General features: G+C 35.4%; 1 protein-coding gene across 1 annotated transcript in view; it reads right to left on the bottom strand.

Annotated features, from left to right (window-relative positions):
• Nucleotides 1-21,788, bottom strand: part of LOC150083207 (tRNA (34-2'-O)-methyltransferase regulator WDR6) — a 760,490-nt gene that overhangs the window by 718,525 nt on the left and 20,177 nt on the right. Inside the window, exons 2-3 of the mRNA XM_090378434.1 lie at nucleotides 21,250-21,348; nucleotides 4,280-4,373 (exon numbers count right to left, since the gene is read on the bottom strand). Coding sequence (XP_090234560.1) covers nucleotides 4,280-4,373; nucleotides 21,250-21,348 — 193 coding nt within the window. The remainder of the gene's footprint in view (nucleotides 1-4,279; nucleotides 4,374-21,249; nucleotides 21,349-21,788) is intronic.

Here is a 21,788-nt window from a genome sequence, read left to right as displayed (position 1 = left end):
GTACAGAAAGGATAGACAGGATAGAAAGAGAGCACGTGTTATGCTGTTAATGAAGAAAAACATAAAATCAAAAGAAGGCCATCCAGTTGATAAAGATAAACAGTGCACCGTTGGGTCAGTTTGGTGTGACATAAGCACTGCGAAAACAAAAATAAGAGTAGGAGTGTGTTATAGGCCTAATGACTTGAATGAGTACAATGAACAATTGTACAGAGAAATAGAGTGGGCTAGTAAATCAGAATGTCTTAATAATGGGGGATTTTAACTTCCCAGATATTGACTGGAACTTGTGGGTTGGTCGCTTGCACACTAGTAATATTTTGTAGATTTATTGGATGATTGTATTCTGCAGCAGCATGATCAAGAAGCCACCAGAGAGGGTAATACTCTTGATCTGGTTATCAGCAGTGATCATTTGTGTATTAAGAATTTGCAGATAAAGGAACCACAAGGTGAAGGGTTTTTTCCTCCATAAAGGTGAGTACAGTGGTCTCAGACTGTTTTTAAATTCTATACAATGGGATCAACTGATGATGTTACCAACAGCAAATTCTAAGTGGAAAACATTCGAGGAATTAAACGTGGAAACTACTAAACGTTTCGTACCTATTAAGAAATATTGTTCAAGGTTTAGGCCTAAATGAACTAATGAGACTTGTGACAGACAAGAAAATGCATGGGACGCATATAAATTATCAGGCAACACAGAAGCCTGTGGCAGATATAACTTGGTCTGTAATCAAGTCACAAAGGAGGTTAGGCAGGCGAAGGCAGATTACGAGAAATGTTTGGCAAAGGATGCTAAGAAAAACAGAAAGAATTTCTTTACTTTTATAAACTCTAAAAGGAAGGGGATGAATCTGATTATGATCCTGCTCTGGTAGCTAACAAACTAAATTAATATTTTGCATCTACATTCACACATGAGGAGTTATTCAGGGAGGGAAATACCAGAGGTGTATTCAAATCTGGCAGTAAGCTAGATAATCTTGTAATAACTGAGAGTAAAGTGGAGGAGAAATTGTTGAAGATAAACATAAGAAAGGCACCTGGGGTGGATGGAATCTATCTAGTTATATTAAAGGAGGCGGGAAAGGTAGTAAGCAAACCCTTAGTCATAATTATGAGAGCTTCCCTGGACTCAGGGGAGATACCCATGGACAGGAGATGTGCAAATGTGACTCCAATCCACAAAGGAGGATCAAAGGGAGACACAGGTAATTACGGACCTGTTAGTTTAACTTCTGTTTCAGGGAAATTAATGGAGGCACTGGTTAAAGGAGCACTGCAGGATCATCTAGACAAGACTTCAGTTATAGCACGGATTGATTGGTTGGTTGGTTTAGATTTTATTGGCGCATTAGCAACTAAGGCTATAATGCGCCAAGACCAAATATAGCTCAGACAGAGCAGGGTTTGTTAAGGGGAAGTCTTGTCTGACTAATTTGATTGGATACTATGATGTAGTCACAAAGGAACTGAATGCAAAGAATAACTTTGATATCATATAGTTGGATCTTAGAAAAGCCTTTGATACTGTTGCACATGGAAGATTGCTGCACAAATTGGAGCAGTGTGACATTGGAGGCAAAGTGCTGCTATGGATAAAGGGATGGTTGAATGGGAGAAGACAGAGAGTGGTAATCAATGGACACTGCTCTTCGTGGACTAATGTTATTAGTGAAGCCTCTCAGGTTTCAATTGGGTACATTGTTGTTTTCTGTATTTATAAATGATATTGATGATGGTATATCAGGCTTAATGTCCAAGTTTGCAGATGATACGAAGGTTGGCAGGGTTGTTAATGACAATAATGACAGTACACTGCTGCAACAGGATCTAGAAAAGTTGAGCACATGGGCTGAGAGGTGGCAAATGAAGTTTAACGTTGACAAATGTAAAGTATTACATATGGGAAGCAGTAATTCCAGAGTAACGTATCAACTCTGTGGTAGATAATGAAAAGGACCTGGGGGTAATTGTTCCGTCAGGTTTTGAAGTTTTCTTAGCAGTGCAGACAGTCACAGTAGCTCATGGTGTCTTGCCAATGATACACAGGAATTTTTCTAGCATGGAAAGGGAGCCGATTATCCTTTTGTATTAGGAAATGGTCAGGCCACACCTTCAGTACTGTGTACAGGTGTGGAGGCCTCATTTTAAGAAGGTTGTAGAGGTGTTGGATCGAGTACAGAGAAGGGCAACAAGATTAGTGAATGGAACAAAGGGTTGCTCTTATGAAGAAAGGCTTAAATTTTGCAAATTACAGTTTCTGGAGACTAGGCACCTGCGAGGTGATCTGATTGAGGTGTATAAAGGCTTGAATGGTTTGAGAGTGCTCAATACTGATGGGATTCTTCCTCTTTCTCAGAATAATCACCTGAGAGGGCATTGGAACGAGTACAGAGAAGGGCAACAAGATTAGTGAATGGAACAAAGGGTTGCTCTTACGAAGAAAGGCTTAAGTTTTGCAAATTACAGTTTCTGGAGACTAGGCAAAGAGTAATGTATCAACTCTGTGGTAGCCAATGAAAAGGACCTGGGGGTAATTGTTCCGTCAAGTTTTGAAGTTTTCTTAGCAGTGCAGACGGTCAAAGACAGTCAATCAGATCACTTCGCAGGTGCGAGGTGATCTGATTGAGGTATATAAAGCCTTGAATGGTTTGAGAGTGCTCAATACTGATGGGATTCTTCCTCTTGATCAGAATAATCACCTGAGAGAGCATAAATTCAAATTGAGGAAAGACGGTTGTAGGATAGGTGTGCAGAAGTTTGCCTTTAGCCAGCAGGTGGTTGATTGCTGGAACAAACTTCCATCTGTTGTTGTAGAGGTTGATAGCTTAAATAGATTCAAGGCAGAGCTTAACAAACATTTGGAGCGAGTGGATGGGTGAAATAAGGATTTTTCTTTTTTTTTTTTGGCTGATGCTATATAAGCTTGCTTTCTTGCATCATGTGCCTTTGGTAATGTTAATGCTAATATTGATGAAGGTATATCAGGCTTAGTGTTGAAGTTTGCAGATGATACAAAGTTTGGCAGGGTTGTTAATGACAGTAAAGACAGTATGCTACTCCAACTGGATCTAGATAAGTTGGGCAAATGAGCTAGGAAGTGGCAACTGAAGTTTAACATTGACAAATGCAAAGTACTGCATATTGGTAGCAATAACCCAACTGTGTGGTACTACACTCAGGGAAGTGGAAAGTGAAAAATACCTGGGGATAATAGTGAAGTCAAATATGAAGCTTGATGAACAGTACAGACAGACTCTCAGGGCAGGTCATGGAGTCTTGTCAATGATATATAGGAATTATGCTAGCAGGGAAAAGGAGGTGATTGTCCCTCTGTATAAGGCAATGGTCAGACCATGCCTTGTGTACTGCGTACAGGTCTGGAGGCCTCATGTTTGGAAGCATGTAGATTTGCTTGAGCATGTACAGAGAAGGGCAACAAGATTGGTGAGGGGAATGAAGGGATTCTCTTACCAAGAGAGGCTTAAGTTCTACAAAATGCAGTGGCTGGAGACTAGGCACCTGCATGGTGATCTGATTGAGGTGTAAAGTATATGGCCTTGAATGGGTTGGGCACGCTGAATTCTGATGGGATTCTTCCACTTGTTCAGATTACGAATCTAAGGGGGCATAAATTCAAATTAAGGAAAGACAGATGTAGAATAGATGTGCGGAAATTTGCCTTTAGCCAGCGGGTGGTTAATTGCTGGAACAAACTTCCATCTGTTGTTGCAGAAGTTGATAGGTTAAATAAATTTAAGGAGGAACTGGACAAACGTTTAGAGGGATTTGTTTTGTAAATTTTTTTTTTTTTTTTTTTTTGTCTGATGCTGCACAAGCTCTTACACTTGCCTTCTTGCATCACATGCCACTAGTATACTACAACTACATAATGAAATAAACTTCTAACCGATGTTCATTTCATTACCGCACTACAAGAAAAGAGCATGGGAAATCTTAACAAATGATTTCTCAGGGTCACGCTGCAAGCTCGTCAATTACTTCAATATATTTGAAGTATTCTCTCATTTTTAAATACGAATACTATAATAAAAAAGTAAAAATTCAGATTAAGAGGTAGAAATTTATGGTCATTATAGAAAAATCCTTTTATTTTCAAGGTCATTATACAGAACATAAAATAGCATTAAGTTAATAAGAAATTGGCCAGGACTAACCAGATTGGATGTTATAACGTATTGGGACATTAAAAAGATGGTTGCTATAAAGATCTTTGACTGTACTATTATTAATACAATGGTGTACTCACCTAAATGAATTTGTAAAAACATGAAGAACAAGAACAGATTTTGCTCCAAATACTGCCAAAAGAGTACTTTCTGAAAATCTGAAAGCAGCAGGAGCTGTAAGCAAAAATAATGCTTCAGAAATATGAAAGAAAATAAATACATACAAAAGAAAATAAATACATACAAAAGCTATGCATTTAATTTTTTGTGAAAAGAACATTGCAAGGCTATTCAGCAGAAAAATAATACTAATTAAACTACGTGAAATTAAATCAAAAAATTAAACATATAAAAATGCTGTTTTTTATCCCTCTTATTTTCAAAAAAAAAAAAAAAAAAATTTATTTAAAATGAAATTTTTGAGGGCTGTCTGACAGGTACCTGATAGACAACCCTCAAAAACAAAAGTTTCAAATGTTAAATAATTAAAAACAATTGTTCAAAGATTAAAAATCTTAAAACTTTTACTGCAATAGTTTATGAGGTGACCTTTTTATTAGTTTCGTTCAGAAATTGCTTGAATGAGACTAGGTGACCCAACACCATCTTTGTAACAAATGCTTTTTGCTTGAAAAGTAGCATGATACTGAACATGGGTCACTGTGTTTCTTTAAAAAAAGTTGAAGGTTACTTGTTTTTCTTCTCCCACTAGTTCAATAGTCATCTGCATTCTTATCCTAGCTGCTTTTGAATGATTTATTATAGTTTTCAGAGAGTAAAGACAATAACACACAAAACCTGATATTCTCTCTCTCCAGACTGCTGCTACACTGTGGGAAGTTTCAATACATTATTTCAAATATAAGCCGTGAAGTGCATCAAATTTTAAATAAACCCAAAAATTGATGAAAAAAGTGTTTACAAAAAATATTAACATGCAGTTATCAAAAATATTTGATACAATAGCATCAAATAATTTTTTAATTATTTAATATATTTATATACATAATAAGCAAAAATATACATTAAGTGCCAGTCATGTTTCATCACGTTTGCAAACTGAATTTTGATTGTAATAAATGGCAATTCTAATAAGTAAAATCGACGAATATTATCCACAGGCTATAAAAATAAAGACAAAGCACAAATTTACACTTTATTACCAATTAAATGATACATGAAAATCGAAAGAATATTATCCACAGGTTAGCAAAATAAAAATAGTTATACTTACGTACATAGCTTAATTAATTAATACATATATTAATTAAACATAACACTATAATATGATTATAATTTAAAATAGTCACTTATTTTAGATTGTTTTAAATTATCACTGCAAAGTCTATTTATAGATTTTTCAATATTGTATAACAGTCTATATTCACGATCAATTGTACCAGTTTCTTCCAATGCTCTCCTCAAGATGTCTATAGCTTCACGAGTTTGCCGTTTTGTAATTGGAATTCATTCAGGTTCATTGGCGAAGTTATTAGTAACAGACTGGGCAATTTCTTCATCTGTTAAAGTTGTAGTAACATGTAGATCGCCATCTATGTCCACCCAATCATTAAACTCCTGTTCATGCACATCTTCAGGCTTTTTAACATGATCAGTATCGTGACTTAGTTGACCATCATGAATAATTAATCCATATTTTTTGAAACAGTTGCTAATGCAGGTTTTGGAAACTTCATTCCAGGCACTCATTGTGATATGAAGTGCATCTAGAACAGTTATCTACTTTGCAATATCAGATGATATTCCCAAACCACCATCTATAGACTGGATAAGTCTTCACCTCATATCCTATCTATAAAAGTTCTTAAAGGTTTTTATCATTCCTGGTAGAGAGGTTGAATCAACGATGTGGTATTTGGAAGTAGAAAAACTAATTCAATGGTTTTGAAAGTCAACTTTGGATGTGCTGAGAAGTTGTACAAAACCCATGCAATTTTTTTGTTTTTCTTATCCAATTGCAAATCCCATTTATGAAGATAATTTTCAAATAAAGAAGCTATCATCCAAGCATTGCCATTACTGGCATATTCAACAGGCAGCTGTTGAATATAGTACAGGTAATACAATACAGGTAATGCAAATATGCAGAATCTGATGCCAGCTCAAGTAAATATTGATACATGGTCAGGTATTTCATCAGGGAACTACACCTGACCAAGTAGCAGGAACTGTGTTTCCATACTTGTCCATAGTAGTAGAAGAAAGGCGAAGTGCCGAAAAGCTAAATTAACACATTCTTATAAAGTATGGATACCTTGTCCATACTGTACAAGAATGTGTTAATTGCTAAGTTTCTGGACCCCCATTCAAAATAGGGTAAGTCAGGTCAATTAATGACCCATCTCATATGTAGTCTTTCCACTTCATTTCATAGATGATCAGTTTCTGCTACATGCATTTCTAACAGATATTTTCATGTATACCATTCTTCTGAATTGGCATCTATAATCACAGTTTCCTGTAATTTTTTTTTCCTCAGTGTACAGAATGAGTATTGCTTTGTGTGCATACCTCACACTGTTGCACAGCAAGTTACCAATGATTGCTATTACATGAGTATGATTTTTACACATAAATTGGAAAACATATGATTTAATCACAGATATAATTATTGGATTAAACAGATTTTACAAATACAAAATTAGAACTTTAAAAAATATTCTTTATAAAGTTTTAAAAATTTTTATAAATTATGAGTGAACAATCAGAAAATTATCCTTGAATTGCATAATAATATTAGCATTTATGTAACAGCACTCGATAATCTTGAATCGAGACTATCCCTCAAAGACTGAAAAACTAGTACTGCTGATTCCAGTAACATAAAAAAGCAGACTTTGACAAAGAACCTGATTGGATTTTAAAATTACTGTAGTTATTTAATAGTCTACAGTAATTTAAAATTACTGTAGACTATTGACCTATTAAGCACAAAATTATTGAGGTTTTAAATAAAAACTAAGTATATTGAACATACATGTGAATCCTTTCTGTATACCTGATAAATATATTTTATAGGATTTACTTTTTTTATCAATGAAAATCCAATTTTAGTGTTGCACCTTAGATGTTTTTTGCACATGCATGCACGCACACGCACAGAAAATAAAATTATGTATAGAAAACTAACTATACAGGGTGTTTCAGTTAACGTTTCAGAACTTCTAAGAGGGGTAGGGTACATCCTGACAACTCGAAATCATATAGCAATGTGGGGTCGGAAATTTTTTCTGAAGCGGTGTTGTACACAGAAGCACCATAAAAAGAAAAGAGACCGTAAGTGAGAAATCGTTTTAATAATACATGAAAAGAAGCAAAAGGTACATGGATTAAAGTAAGTGTTCGAAGTTTCTTCAACCTCGTATTGCTTTCGCACAGTGGTACCTTGGAAAATGTGCTACAAATCCCCTTTTTCCTGCTGAAGTGTTGTTTTCCGATGAGGCATCCTTCACAAGGGAAGGAATTTTCAACACGCATAACGACCATATCTGGGCGGTCGAGAACCCGCATGCAATACGACGTCGTGCAGCACAGATTCGATTTTCGGTCAATGTATGGGCCGGTATTATGGGAGATCACCTCATCGGACCTTACCTGTTACCGTGTCGTCTAACCGGACCTATCTACTTGATCTTTCTGCAGCAAGTATTGCCACAACTTTTGAAAGATGAACAGATTTCTGCATCGACGCAACAGACAATGTGGTTCCAACACGATGGAGCCCCTGCCCATTATAGCGGAGATGTTCGTAACTACCTGGATGTCACATTTGGTCAACAGTGGATCGGACGTGGTGGTCCCGTGCGTTGGCCTGCTCGGTCACCCGACCTATCATGTCTTGATTTTTATTTCTGGGGTCATATGAAATCGCTAGTTTATGACACCCCTGTTGACAATGCTGAGGAGCTGGTTGCAAGAATCGCAGTAGCTGCCGAAGAAATTCGAAATTCGCCTGGAGTATTCCAGAATGTTCGGATGTCCATGCGTCGGAGATGTGAGGCGTGCATTGTAGCCCGTGGAAGAAACTTCGAACACTTACTTTAATCCATGTACCTTTTGCTTCTTTTCATGTATTATTAAAACGATTTCTCACTTACGGTCTCTTTTCTTTTTATGGTGCTTCTGTGTACAACACCGCTTCAGGAAAGCATTTCCGACCCCACATTGCTATATGATTTCGAGTTGTCAGGATGTACCCTACCCCTCTTAGAAGTTCTGAAACGTTTAACTGAAACACCCTGTATATAAAAGAACATTTCTACCACAATTCCCTGCAATTTGCAAGTTTTAAAGAGAGAGAGAATTTATTTTATTTATTTTAAAGAATCATTCCTAATTACAGTTCTACTTTAGGTAATGATTTTTGTAATGATTTTTAATTTTGATTTTTTCAATGGGACATCATCATGATCAGCCATTTTCAATCCACTGCAGGACGAAGGCCTCTCCAGCAACTTTTCAGTTGCTTCTATTTTGTGCAATGGCCATCCATTTACTACCCACAAACTCATGAATTTCATCTGTCCATCTCCGTTGTTGTCTTCCAGGTTTTCTTCTAGCTCCTCTTGGGTACCATTCTGTTATTTTCTTACTCCATCTGTCATCATGTCTTCGAGCTACGTGTCCTGCCCAAGACCATTTTAGTTTTTTAGTTTTGATAAGAATGTCCTTTACTCGAGTTTGCTGCCTAATCCATGTGTTTCTCTTCTTATCTAATAAACAGTCTGATTTCCAATATAATTTGTTCCATTCTTCGCTGTGTTGTTCTCATCTTCTCTTCCATTCTTTTGGTGAGTGCCCAAGTTTCACTTCCATAAGTCATGGTGGGGAGTATACATTGGTTCATTATTTTACGTTTCAGACAAACTGGGATATTGCTCTTCAGTATGTGACTATATTTCCTGAATGCTATCAACCCAAAATTTATTCTTCTCTTGACTTCCAGCCATTTATCATTATTACAGCTAATGACATGTCCCAGATAAGTATATGACTCCACCTTTTTAATTACTGCTCCTTCAATCATTATATCCCTTTCTGTGGCCTTCCTTGTTCATCATTACTTTTGTTTTAGTCATATTCATCTTTAATCCAAAATCCTTACTAACTCTGCATAACTGACTAAGATTTTCCTCAATGAGACAATGTGATCTTATTGGTGAGTGTTATGGGGGCATTTTTCCCAAGTTTTCCTGCACCTATGGAACATTAACCGATATTTGATGATAAATATTTATACTTTCCTAAATTTAAACAAATTTTTACTTTGTGTGGTTTTTTCATTTTTTTTTTTGTGTGTTTTCCAAAGAGTTATTGCACAAGAGAATTCATCCAGTCATGCACCACCATGTTTGTTCTACTTTTCTTACATCGCAAAGCTGACATGGGAACCCGATAGGTACTGACACTAGAGAGCCTGGAATTATGCCTATGTTCCTATTTCAAGTTACTCACAGAACTCTTCCAACTAATCTATCAAGATAATCTATTCATGTGATTTACCAATATATAATCTATCCACATAATATATCAATGGTTCTAAGAGTCTTAGATAAGGTATATTTGAACATTTTGTTTGAAAGATTTGTTCTCATTTTTGAATAATAATGAATGTATTATCATTCAAACAAGTAATATTCAAATTTCACATGATTCATAGCATACCAAATTTTAAATAAATTTTGAAATTTGAAAACTAAAAAGTGAATAGTGGTATCTAATATATATATTTTTTAAAACTACAGCAATACCCCGCATAGCACTGATAATTGGTACCGAAACTGTTGTGTTAGGTGAAACCATGCTGATTGAGGTATAATTATAATGGGTTTTAATTGAATACAAAACAGAGAAACAGTCCATAAACAAATTATAATAAATCTATAAACCATTAGTATTAGTAGATGCATACGATGCAAGAAAGCAAGCTTATGCAGCATCGGCCCAAAAAAAAAAAAAAAAAAACCTTCCCATTTCATCCCTCCATTCGTTCCAAATGCCTATCCAGCTCAGCCTTAAATTTATTTAGGCTATTAGCTTCCACAACAAAAGATGGAAGCCTATTCCACCAATTAACTACCCGCTGGCTAAAGGCAAATTTCTACACATCTATTCTACAACTATCTTTCCTCAATTTGAAACTGTGGCCCCTCAGGTTCTTAGTCTGAGCAAGAGGAAGAATCCCATCAGCATTCAGTTTGCTCAACCCATTCAAGGCCTTATACACCTCAATCAGATCACCTTGCAGGTGCCTACTCTCCAGGCGCTGCAATTTGCAGAACTTAAGCCTTTGTTGGTAACAGCACCCCTTTGTTCCCCTCACCAATCTTGTTGCCCTTCTTTGTACTCGTTCTAGCAACTCTATATCCTTCCTAAAATGAGACCTCCAGACCTGTACACAGTACTATAGGTGTGGCCTGACCATTGCCTTGTATAACAGGATAATCATCTCCCTGTCTCTGCTAGCAAAATTCCTATATATCGTAGACAAGACTCCATGACCTGTCCTGGCAGCCTCGTCTGCACTGCTCATGAACTTTATATTTGACTGCACAATTATTCCCAAATCTTTTTCACTTTCCACTTACCTGAGTGTAGTACCACACAGTTGGTATGTTTCTCATTGGTTATTGCTACCCGTATGTAGTACTTTGCATTTGTCAATGTTAAACTTCAGTTGCCACTTCTCAGCCCATTTTCCCAACTTATCTAGATCCAGTTGGAGTAACATACTGTCTTTACTGTCGTTAACAACCCTGTCAACCTTTGTATCATCTGCAAACTTGGACATCAAACCCGATATACCTTCATCAATATCATTGACAAATATACAAAACAAGAATAGGCCCAACACTGAACTCTGGGGAACTCCACTGATAACATTTATCCACGAAGACCAGTGTCATTGATTACCACTCTCTGTCGTCTCCCACTCAACCATTCCTTTATCCATTGTAGCAACTTACCCTTAATGCCATACCTCTCCAATTTGTACAGCAGTCTTGCATGTGCAACGGTATTAAAAGCTTTCCTGAAATCCAAGTATATGATATCAAAATTATTTTTGGCATTCAGTTGCTTTATGACCACATCATAGTATCCAATCAAATTGGTCAGACAAGACCTCCCTTTAACAAACCCATGTTGTGTCTTAACTATTACTGCAGTCTTGTCTAGATGATCCTGCAATGCTTCTTTAACCAGTGATTCCATTATTTTCCCCAGAACACAAGTTAAACTAACAGGTCTATAGTTACTTTTGTCACCTTTTGAACCCCCTTTGTAAATTGGTGATACATTTGCACACCTCCAGTCCATGGGGATCTCCCCTGAGTCCAAGGACGCTTTCATAATTATGGCTAAGGGTTTGCTTACTTCATTTGCTGCCTCCTTTAATATAACTGGATAGATTCTCTCCATCCCAGGTGCCTTCCTTATGTTTAACTTCAGCAATTTCTCCTCCATTTTGCTCTCAGTTATTTCAAAATCACTTAGCCCCCTGTTAGCATTTTATAAACTTCTGGCACTCCCCTCATGAATAACTCCTCATGTGTGAATGTAGATGCAAATTCTCATTCATTGATGATCATGCTCAGCTACCTGAGCATGATCATCAATAGTCAACCCATCTATGTTAAGTGGTCCCATCTGATTCATCCCTTTCCATCTAGAGTTTACATAAGTAAAGAACTCTTTGCATCCTTTGCCAAAGATTTCCCGTAATCTGTCTTCGACAGCCTAACCTCCTTTGTGACTTGATTACAGACTAGTTTATACCTGCCATAGGCTTCTGTGTCACTTGATACTTTATATGCATCCCATACATTTTTCTTCTCTGCTACGAGCCTCATTAATTCATCCCTCATTCACTTAGGCCTAAACCTTGAACAGTATTTTTTAGTTGGAATGAAAAGCCTAGTAGCCTCCAAAATTAAGTTCCTGAATTCAATGTTGGTAACATCATCATTTGATCCCACTGTACAGAATTTAAAAACTGTCTGAGACCTCTGTAGACCACCTTTACAAAAGCAAAAGCCCTTCCCTTTAGCCTTGATGGTAGTTACATCATTAAGTAAATCCCACATCAGTACATTGTGATTGCTGTCACCCAGTGGCTCTTTTAACTGCAAATTCTTAATGTATGAATAATCAGTGCTGATAATCAGATCAAGAGTATTACTCCCTCTGGTTGCCTCTCGAACATGTTGTTGTAGAAAACAGTCATCCATAAAATCACAAAAGTCTTGCTAGTGTGTGAGTGACCAACTCACAAGTTCCAGTCAATATCTGGAAAGTTAAAATCCCCCATTATAAGACATTCTGATTTACTGGCCCACTCTATTTCTCTGGACAATTGCTCATTATACTCATCAGATTCATTAGGCCTATAACAAACACCTACTCTCATTTTTCCTTTCCCAGTGCTTATGTCACACCAAACAGACTCAACATTGCATTGTCCACCAACATCAATTGGGTGCACTTCCTTAGATTTTGTGTTTCTTAACTAACAGCATAACCCCTCCTCCCTTCCTGTCCTGTCCTGTCTATCCTTCCTGTACACGTTGTACTCCCCAAATTCCAATTCTGCACTGCTTATATCTGTGTGATACCACATCTCTGATATCCCAACAATATCTGCCTTTGATGTCTTGACTAGCACTTCAAGCTCATCAAATTTATTAACTATACTCCTAGCATTGGTGTACATGCAAGTATAGATGCACCTGTTCCTACCCTTGGTTACCCTAACACACCCCGTGTATTTACTTGTTCCACTATGACTCCCAACAGTCCTGGAAATCTCCATGACCTTGCTTTCCAGGCTGCTGCTCATTCTAATCGAAGCAGTGCAAGAATCACTTTTGCCTCTGCCTGTGTAACCTTTTAGTCTGTGTATCCCCCCAAGCTAGCAGTTTTCTGACCTACCTAACACTGCCTCGATAGCATCAGCAAATATTCTTGCACCCTTTCTATTTAAATGTACCCCATCCCTGTAGAAGCAGTCTCTCCTGTCAACAAGCACAGACCAGGCTGAAAAAATTTTATCCCTTGAGCCTTGCACAATCTCTCTAGGGCTGAACTGATCAACAAGGCTCTCATCATATACTCCCTCCTATCGTGTCTATGCAGAATTGCAGACACTTTCACATTCAACCCTAAGTTTTTGTGCTTGACAGAATTTGAGTTTGACAAATTAAGAATTTGTCAAGAATAAGATTAAGAATAAGATTAAATAAATTAAGAATAAGAAATTGGGCTTGACAGCCAATTAAAAGGATTTGAAATAAAAAATATTAAAAAATTTTATTAATGAAAAGGTAACATCAAGAGATATGAGAAAAAAGCTATTGTTTATTTTGTTTATTTAGGTATTTCAATAATAAAGTCTAGTGAAGTCGTCTGTTCTTTTTCTCGGTGTACAAGTCTTTGTAGCATCGCCTCCCACATTGTAAAATTTGCCGTATCTTGATTCTACATTCAACATTGATCTCCATTCATAATTGCCTCGCAGGCCATGTCAACCCCCAAAAACTTTCTCTAATTCTTCTGTTGAAAATTCTTTCAGTGCTACTTCAGTGTTATCCACTTCAGAATTGTTTTCCTCTTCTTTGCATGCAGTTTGCTCATCAATTTCAATGAGAGTTGCATCATCTAAGTCCTTTGCATGAGAGTCAATTCAGTCATGTACGTTGGCAGTGTCCAAAATTTCAAATCCCAAGCTTTTCCAATCTTCACAATGTCTTTGTCCCAAGCTTTTCCAATCTTCACAATGTCTTTGTCCCAAGCTTTTCCAATCTTCACAATGTCTTTGTCCCAAGCTTTTCCAATCTTCACAATGTCTTTGTCCCAAGCTTTTCCAATCTTCACAAGTTCAGCTGGTCTGAACTTTAATTACAATCTTTGATTACAATCTTCTATCCATATTAAAAAAAGACATTCCATATTAACCAACAGCAAACTTCTTTGCTTAGTTATCACTTTCGTCATGTAAGATGCTGTAGAAATTCCCTGCTCTTTACACTGATCCTTCTTTCGAATAATTGTTCGCACTGATGCATCATTCATTCCATTTTCCCGTGCGATTTTAGCATATGAAGCACCATATTTGGCATTTCATAATAGCAAGTTTTTTTCTAATGTAAGCCATTTATATTTAGTAGCTCCACCGCTTTCATTTCTTTTCTTTTTTTGATTCATTGTTTCGTGTTTAAAGGGACAAAAAATAAATTGTGAAATAAAAAGTTTGAAAAGATATCACGTCATCTCGTCAGGATGGAATTAAGAATACCGAACACTGCTGTACTTGCTGCTGACTGCCTGAGGGGAGCAATTGGCACATGTAAGACAATAGAGCTGGCACTGCAGCATATATGTACACGTGCATAGGCTACAACAATACAGCACATATGTACAAGTGCCTAGGCTATGGCAATGCAGCATATATGTACAGTATGTGTCTAGGCTACTGAATGAGTTTTAATATGTACAGTAAATTTTTGACTTAACTGTGTTATAGTGAAACACATGCCATTTGAAGCCATGCTAAGCAAGGTATTACCGTATTTATCTACATAATAAACCATAAATATATGTGTGTATGCACATGTTTGAAATTTTGCTCTTTTAATGCTTTTTAATATGGAAAATGGAAGAGACAAACAGTTTCATCTCTCTATTTAATCTAGTAACCCCAGGGGCTCACATCTGGTGAGTATGGGCTTGGCACACCCAGGGTCTTGAGCTGGATATCATCATTTTTCTCTTCCTTAGTGATTCTCCCACCTCTCTACCTCTCTCTCTCTCTCTCTCTCAACTCAGAATTTTTTTTTTGATTGGTGCAGCAAAAGCCTCAGGTTTCCTTGCACCATTTGGCTAATAATAATAATAATAATAATAAAACACTTTTTTTAAATTTTCAAAAGTGAGGCAAAATTAATAGTTTATTTTAAATAAAAAAATGTAAAAAACAGCATATTTTAAGAATAGTTAATTTTGTGTTAAAACTACACTATAAGTATCGCAATCCATTAAAAAAAAAAAGAAAAAGAAAAAAAAAGATGAAATACTGGTATCTCTCTAAGCAGAATTCAAAAAATACAAAAACATTTCTCATGATTTCATTGGGCTTAGCAAGCATGGAAAAAGATGTCACTATCCTTCTATAGGAACAATGGTTCGATTGCATTTTTAATATTATATTCAAATTCAACACCAAAAAAAAAACCTTCTAAATAAGGTTTAAAGAAAGGCATCCAAATCAGTGGTAGAATGCGACTTGATGCACATAAGAAGGACCTAAAACATGAATTCAAAGTCTGAGAGCTATATGCAGAGATCTGATAAAGGTGTATAAACCATCACTTTCAGCAAAACTGAAAGTAGAGTGATTAGGAAACACCTGTCTACAGAGACAAACACCAAAAGAAATTGATGCTGATATGTTGGTGATGTTAGGAGAACAGTGTCCATGCTTTTCGGCTACCAAAAATTAGGTTGCAAAATTTAAAATGGCTTGGTTTGACACTGAGGAAAACCAGTTTCTGTGACAGTACCTGAAAATATTGGTGCCATTTACACCACAATACTAACAGATGAATTTCTGCTAATGAATTTCAGATAGCTGAGACTCTAGCCAAGGAACATATTGAATATATTATTCATAACATTTTGGACATGGAGAAGCTTTCTGCCAAATGGGTCCCCAAATGTCTGAATGCTGATCAAAAGCATCGGTGTCCTGTCTTCAACTGCTATTCTGCACCATTTTGAACAAGGTGGGTGGCAATAATTTTTTGGCACAAATTGTTACCATGGATGAAACAGTTGTTTCATTATAATCCGAGGACTAAAGAGCAGTCAAAGAAGTGGAGGCACAGCAGCTCCCCCATCCAAAGAAGTTCCACATACAGAAGTCTCCTGGAAAGGTCATGGCTTCTGTCTTTTGGGACAGGGATGGGATTTTGTTTATTGACTACCTGGAAAAGAGTAACACAATAACTGCTGAACATTATTTGTCACTTTTGGACAAAGCGAAACAAGACCTGAAGGCCAAATGCAGGGGAAAGCCACATATGAGGAGTGCAATTTTTGCAGGACAATGCTCTGGCAAACACAGTACATCAAACACATGTACTGTGTTTGCTTTCAACTTCTTCATCATCCCATATTCACTAGATCTTGCACCTGAAGACTACCTTTTCCCAATCTCATAAAACATTTAAAGAGTACCAAATTTGCATCAAATGACGAGGTCATATGAGCAACACAAGTCTGGTTTGGGAAGCAGTCTTTTGATTTCTATTTGAGAAGTTTACAAATGCTGGAACATCAATGTAGAAAGTTTGTGAAGTTGAAAGATAATTATGTTGAATAAACTAGGTATATAATTGAATTATCTTGTTTCTTTCTATTATAGGCCAAGGACTTATCAGCACCCTCTCGTATAAATCTGAAAGGTGAGCAGTGGAAATTGGTGAAATAATAAGCATTTCAGGCTGCATAGTCCGCCTTTAATTTCTTAAAGAATTAGACTATTCTCAGGTATTTTGTGGTACTTTCTATGGCACTTCTTCAGTGACTGTAAAGACAGCATAACTGGTAAATTATGGTGTTATAATATAATATATAATTAAATTATCTTGTTTCTTTCTATTATAGGCCAAGGACTTATCAGCACCCTCTCGTATAAACCTGAAAGGTGAGCAGTGGAAATTGGTGAAATAATAAGCACTTCAGGCTGCATAGTCCACCTTTAATTTCTTAAAGAATTAGACTATTCTCAGGCATTTTGTGATACTTTCTATAGCATTTCTTCAGTGACTGTAAAGACAGCATACCTGGTAAATTATGGTGACTTCATTTACAGAGAGTTATTAATTTGATTAAAAATTTCTTACTTGTTAATATTTAGCCTTTAGTAATTATATATATAAAAGATCATGAGCTAGTCAACACATAGCTATTAGCAAACATCAGGTAAAGATTAATTATAGTAGTTTAAATAATTTTTAAAATGGTTAATAATTTATTTAATAAGATTAAATTTAATAAAATTAAACTTAAGTAAATATACCTACATTCCTGTAATGCTGTCCTTATGGCACCATCAGCCTCGCAATTAATTATATTTATACGTTCTATCCTGTATTCTCAAACTAAGAATTTTTTTTTAATCAAAACTCAGGTTAAGATCTCCTGGGGCCAATTTTTTTGGCAGCTAATCTTTGTGAGTGTCTTGTGTGTGTATAAAGGTATAATTGTTATAGTTTCTATTTTGTTTAATATTTGTTTTTCACCTGTTCTAAGACTCTGCTCTTGAAAACATGCATGTGGTTAATGTCTATCTGCATGCCTTTGTTTCAATTAATATTGGTGATTATGCCAATAATGAAGTTCTTTGCATAGTCTGCATTTCCAGTACCTGTCAGTAGTTAGAACAGAGGTATTCTTGAAATCCCACTGGCACTCCTCACACCAAGTGTGGTATCATACAGGATCCAATTTGTTATTAGGTCATGGGCTATGTCATATTATGTTTTTTAATCATTTTGAATAATCTTCCACCAGTTTTCCCCAATATCATGATTTATGACAATCTTTGCACTGTAAATTATACAATTTACAGTGCAAAAAGGGGAAATGGTCTTCATCAGGATGAGGCGGAGAAGGGGTTTTTATCATATTTTTAATGATGTTAGTTTTTGGTATCCAACCCATATTTTTTGGCTATGTTTTTGATCTGTTCATTAATTTGGGGGACAGTGGATTGTAATGTATTCTTTTTCTTATCTGGTTCTTTGTCAGATAAGTGTGTGTGAAAATATCTATCTTTTGTTGTTTTTACTGTTTTCATTAAGAAATTTTGGGGGTATTTGTTGTTTCTGAATATTTGGGAAATTCTATTGGGGAAAATAAATCAAAATCAATAAGAAAATACTTCCCATTAATTGGAACGGTATTTTCTTATCTGATAAACATGAATGGTATTTCCTTGTTTTTTTTTAACTTAAAATTTAATTATGATTTCATGAATACATATATGATGATACAATATATATGGTGTCAGGAATTATTACATCCATTTAGGCCTAACAGTAAAACTATTAGCTGAAGTGGTAAGTATTGGAATATCATAAAACAATGCACAAAGAGCAATCACTGTAAATATAATTTGTGTTCTGAAAAATGCATGCTGTTCAACAAATTTTGCATGGCACATATTTAATTGACCCATACCAAATACCAGCTGGTGACTACAAAAAATGTTCTAAAACTCCTGAATCAATAAAAAAATTTCACTGGCATACCACCTAGTCCAGAGGGTTTTTTTTTTTTTTTTTTTTTTTTGGGGGGGGGGTGGTACATCAAAAGTCTTTGGCTTCCTTGCATTACATGGCTAATACTGTGGGATGTCCACTAGCACACTGTTTTTTTGGGGAGGGATGCTGTTATTTTCAGTTTTATTTCATTTTTTTTCATCATTCAATAAACTTTATTTCATCATTTCATTCCATTCATCTCGTAAATTTTATTTCAATCTTTGAATTTGAAGTATACATTAATTTATAAAGCATGTATACTCATAACTAAATTTTATATCAGACATGTTTATCTCCACTTGTTCTTAAATGGGGGGCATGAAATTTATGAAACATTTCAGGGATATGCAAAGCATAAAAGTTTGAATTATCAATAAACAAGGAATAAAACTATAAATTACACAAGAAAATATGCATTGCATTTGCAATTATAACTTACCTGACTAACTTCATTTTGAAAAGTAACATAATTGACATAAAAATACAGCAAAATTCTATCTATGCTATAATAGCAAAATGATCCATGGCAATGTTCTCTTTCCTCAGTTTATTTCAAAATGGCACAGAGCATGGCTCTTTCCATTGGAAAACTGAATATCGCTCAACTATAAATTAAATGAGAATGATGGGGGGGGGTGAAAGAAATTGAAATATAAAAAGAATGATTTGACTATTTATTTAAGTTTCATTTTATTAAATCTAATCCTATTAATTAAATTATTAATTGATTTAAAAATTACTTAAACTACTAAAATTAACCTTTACTTGATGTTTACTAATAGCTGTCTGTTGACTAACTCAGGAACTATTATACATATAATTACTTAAGGCTAAACATTTAACAAGTAAGAAATTTGTAATCAAATTAATAATTCTATATAAATGAAGTCACCATAATGTACCCATTATGCTGTCTTTACAGTCATCACTGGAGAAGTGGTACAGGAAGTACCACAAAACTTCAAAGAATAATCTGCAATTCTTTAAGAAACTAAAAGCAGCTTACACTCCATGCAAGTTGAACTGCAGACCAGTGATCCTAAATGATACTTTGTATGTTTAAATGCTCTTGCTTATACTCAGGAATAATCACCAGGTAAGAGGAATTTACAATAAATCATAAATACAATTTTTCACTATATTTTAGCAGTCACACATGCTTGGACCATGGTTCACTAAAAGAGTATGTGCTGCTGCACTTCTGCTTCCTATCCCTCAGCTACATCAATCCAAAAGTTCTAAGACCTTAATAAATGAATAATAATTTTACTGTTTATACTCCAGAAGAACCACAAAAGGTAAGATGAGTTTACAAGAGAGACAGAATACAAAAAATTCACTGTATTTAGTAGTCACATGAGCTTGAACCATGGTCACTCAGAGCATGTGACTACTCCGCACTATCATGCTTCATTACTCTGTTATGAGGATGATGGACAGTTTAAATGACATTTGGATTTTCCTAATGAAAACTGTTTTCATTAAGAATGCCCAGTGAAAACCTGAGATCGTTTAACTACAACTTTAGCCAAGAGGACTTCAGAAATTCCACCAACCATAGATAGCCAATGAGAGATAAAAAACACAGTTAAACTACCCAAAGCATCACAGTATGAGTTTGAATAGCACCTGAGCTTGCTATTTTGATAAACTATGGAAACTTTTCCTGTAGTCATACATGGTTTAGAATGACCAAAACAACATTCAATGAATGTGGGAGACTTGTAGAGCGATTTATATATTGTTTTTTTTTTTTTTTCCATGTGTAACTTTTTTGATAAGTGCTGGATTTTTGAAAATTAGATTTATAGGGTTTTACTGTATAAGTTAAACATTGCAAGGTGATCTAATTGAGGTGTATAAGACCTTGAATGGTTTAAGAAAGCTCAATGCTGATGGAATTCTTCCACTTGCTCAGATTACTCACCTGAGGAGACATAAATTCGAATTGAGGAAAGACAATTGTAGAATAGATGTGAGGAAATTTGCCTTTAGCCAGCGGGTGGTTGATAGTCGGAACAAATTTCCATCTGTCGTAGTGAAGATTGAAAACTTAAATAAGTTCAAGGCAAGGCAGAAGTAGACATGCAGTTGGAGTGAATGGATGGGTGAAATGGGAAGAGGTTTATTTACTTTTTTTTTTTTTTTTGGCTGATGCTATATAAGCTTGCTTTCTTGCATCATATGCCTCTACTAATGCTAATATATTTTTAATATATATATTTTTTTTTTAATATATATATTTTTAATATATAATATATGTTTGAGACTGCATCTCAAATTACATATGGGAGTCAATGAAATTTTTTTTTTCCTTTAAGAAACACTTTTCATTAACATTTCCCTGTTGTTGGTATTGTATTAGTAGTGGCTAATGATGTAAGAAAGTAAACCTACACAGCATCAGCAATAAAAAAAACACTTCCCACATCCTCTGTCCAATTTGTCTAGTTCTTCCTTAAGTTGATTCAAATATATATCTATCCTGAAATGAGCCATTCTTAATTTAAATTTATGCCCATACCCTCCCCCACCCAATGTGTATTGTCTGAGCAAGAGAAAGGAATCCATCAGCATGTAGTTTACTCAAATCAATCAAGGCCTTAGATGTCTTTATTAGATTCCCCACAAGTGCCTAGTTTCCAGATGCTTGTATTTAGATAAGGGATACCTGTATATTTAACTAATGCTAATACCAGAAAACTTACCACTTTTAATTCCATGAATAGAAGAACCAACAAAGATGTCTGCACTCAACACATGACTAAAGTCACTTATATTATAAATTCGCAAAGTGCTTCCTTCACCTGAAAATAGATAAATAAAATGTAACATCATTATACACTATTAAACAAATAAAGTTTTTAAAACCAAAACGCATGACAACTTGAGGGTGAGTAGTGACATAAAGAAACTTAAGAACCTATCAAAATGATGGGGATGTCAAATTTTCTACTTTTCCCCACTCAGCCTCAGCCATACAGCCCCTCTTCCTCAATCCCACATCTTCATTATTCAACTTTTTAATATCAATATTTCAAACATCACATTAATATTTCAAACATCATCCCTTATCTATCTGTCTATAACTTTTTACTTTTTAATAGCAACTAATTTAAATAAAATCTAGAACTTATATGAAGTGTCAATTATCCAATCATTTATTTTTCAAGCAACTGGTAGTTCATGCCATCCAATACACTGTATATACAAGGGTTGTTCAATAAAGATTGATCATAACTTTTTC

Source organism: Mastigoproctus giganteus, chromosome 7, assembly GCF_048544385.1.
Source record: "Mastigoproctus giganteus isolate SK-2022 chromosome 7, ASM4854438v1, whole genome shotgun sequence".
Taxonomy (NCBI): domain Eukaryota; kingdom Metazoa; phylum Arthropoda; class Arachnida; order Uropygi; family Thelyphonidae; genus Mastigoproctus; species Mastigoproctus giganteus.
Note: the sequence above shows the minus strand (reverse complement) of the source record. Positions and strands in the feature narration are given on the sequence as shown.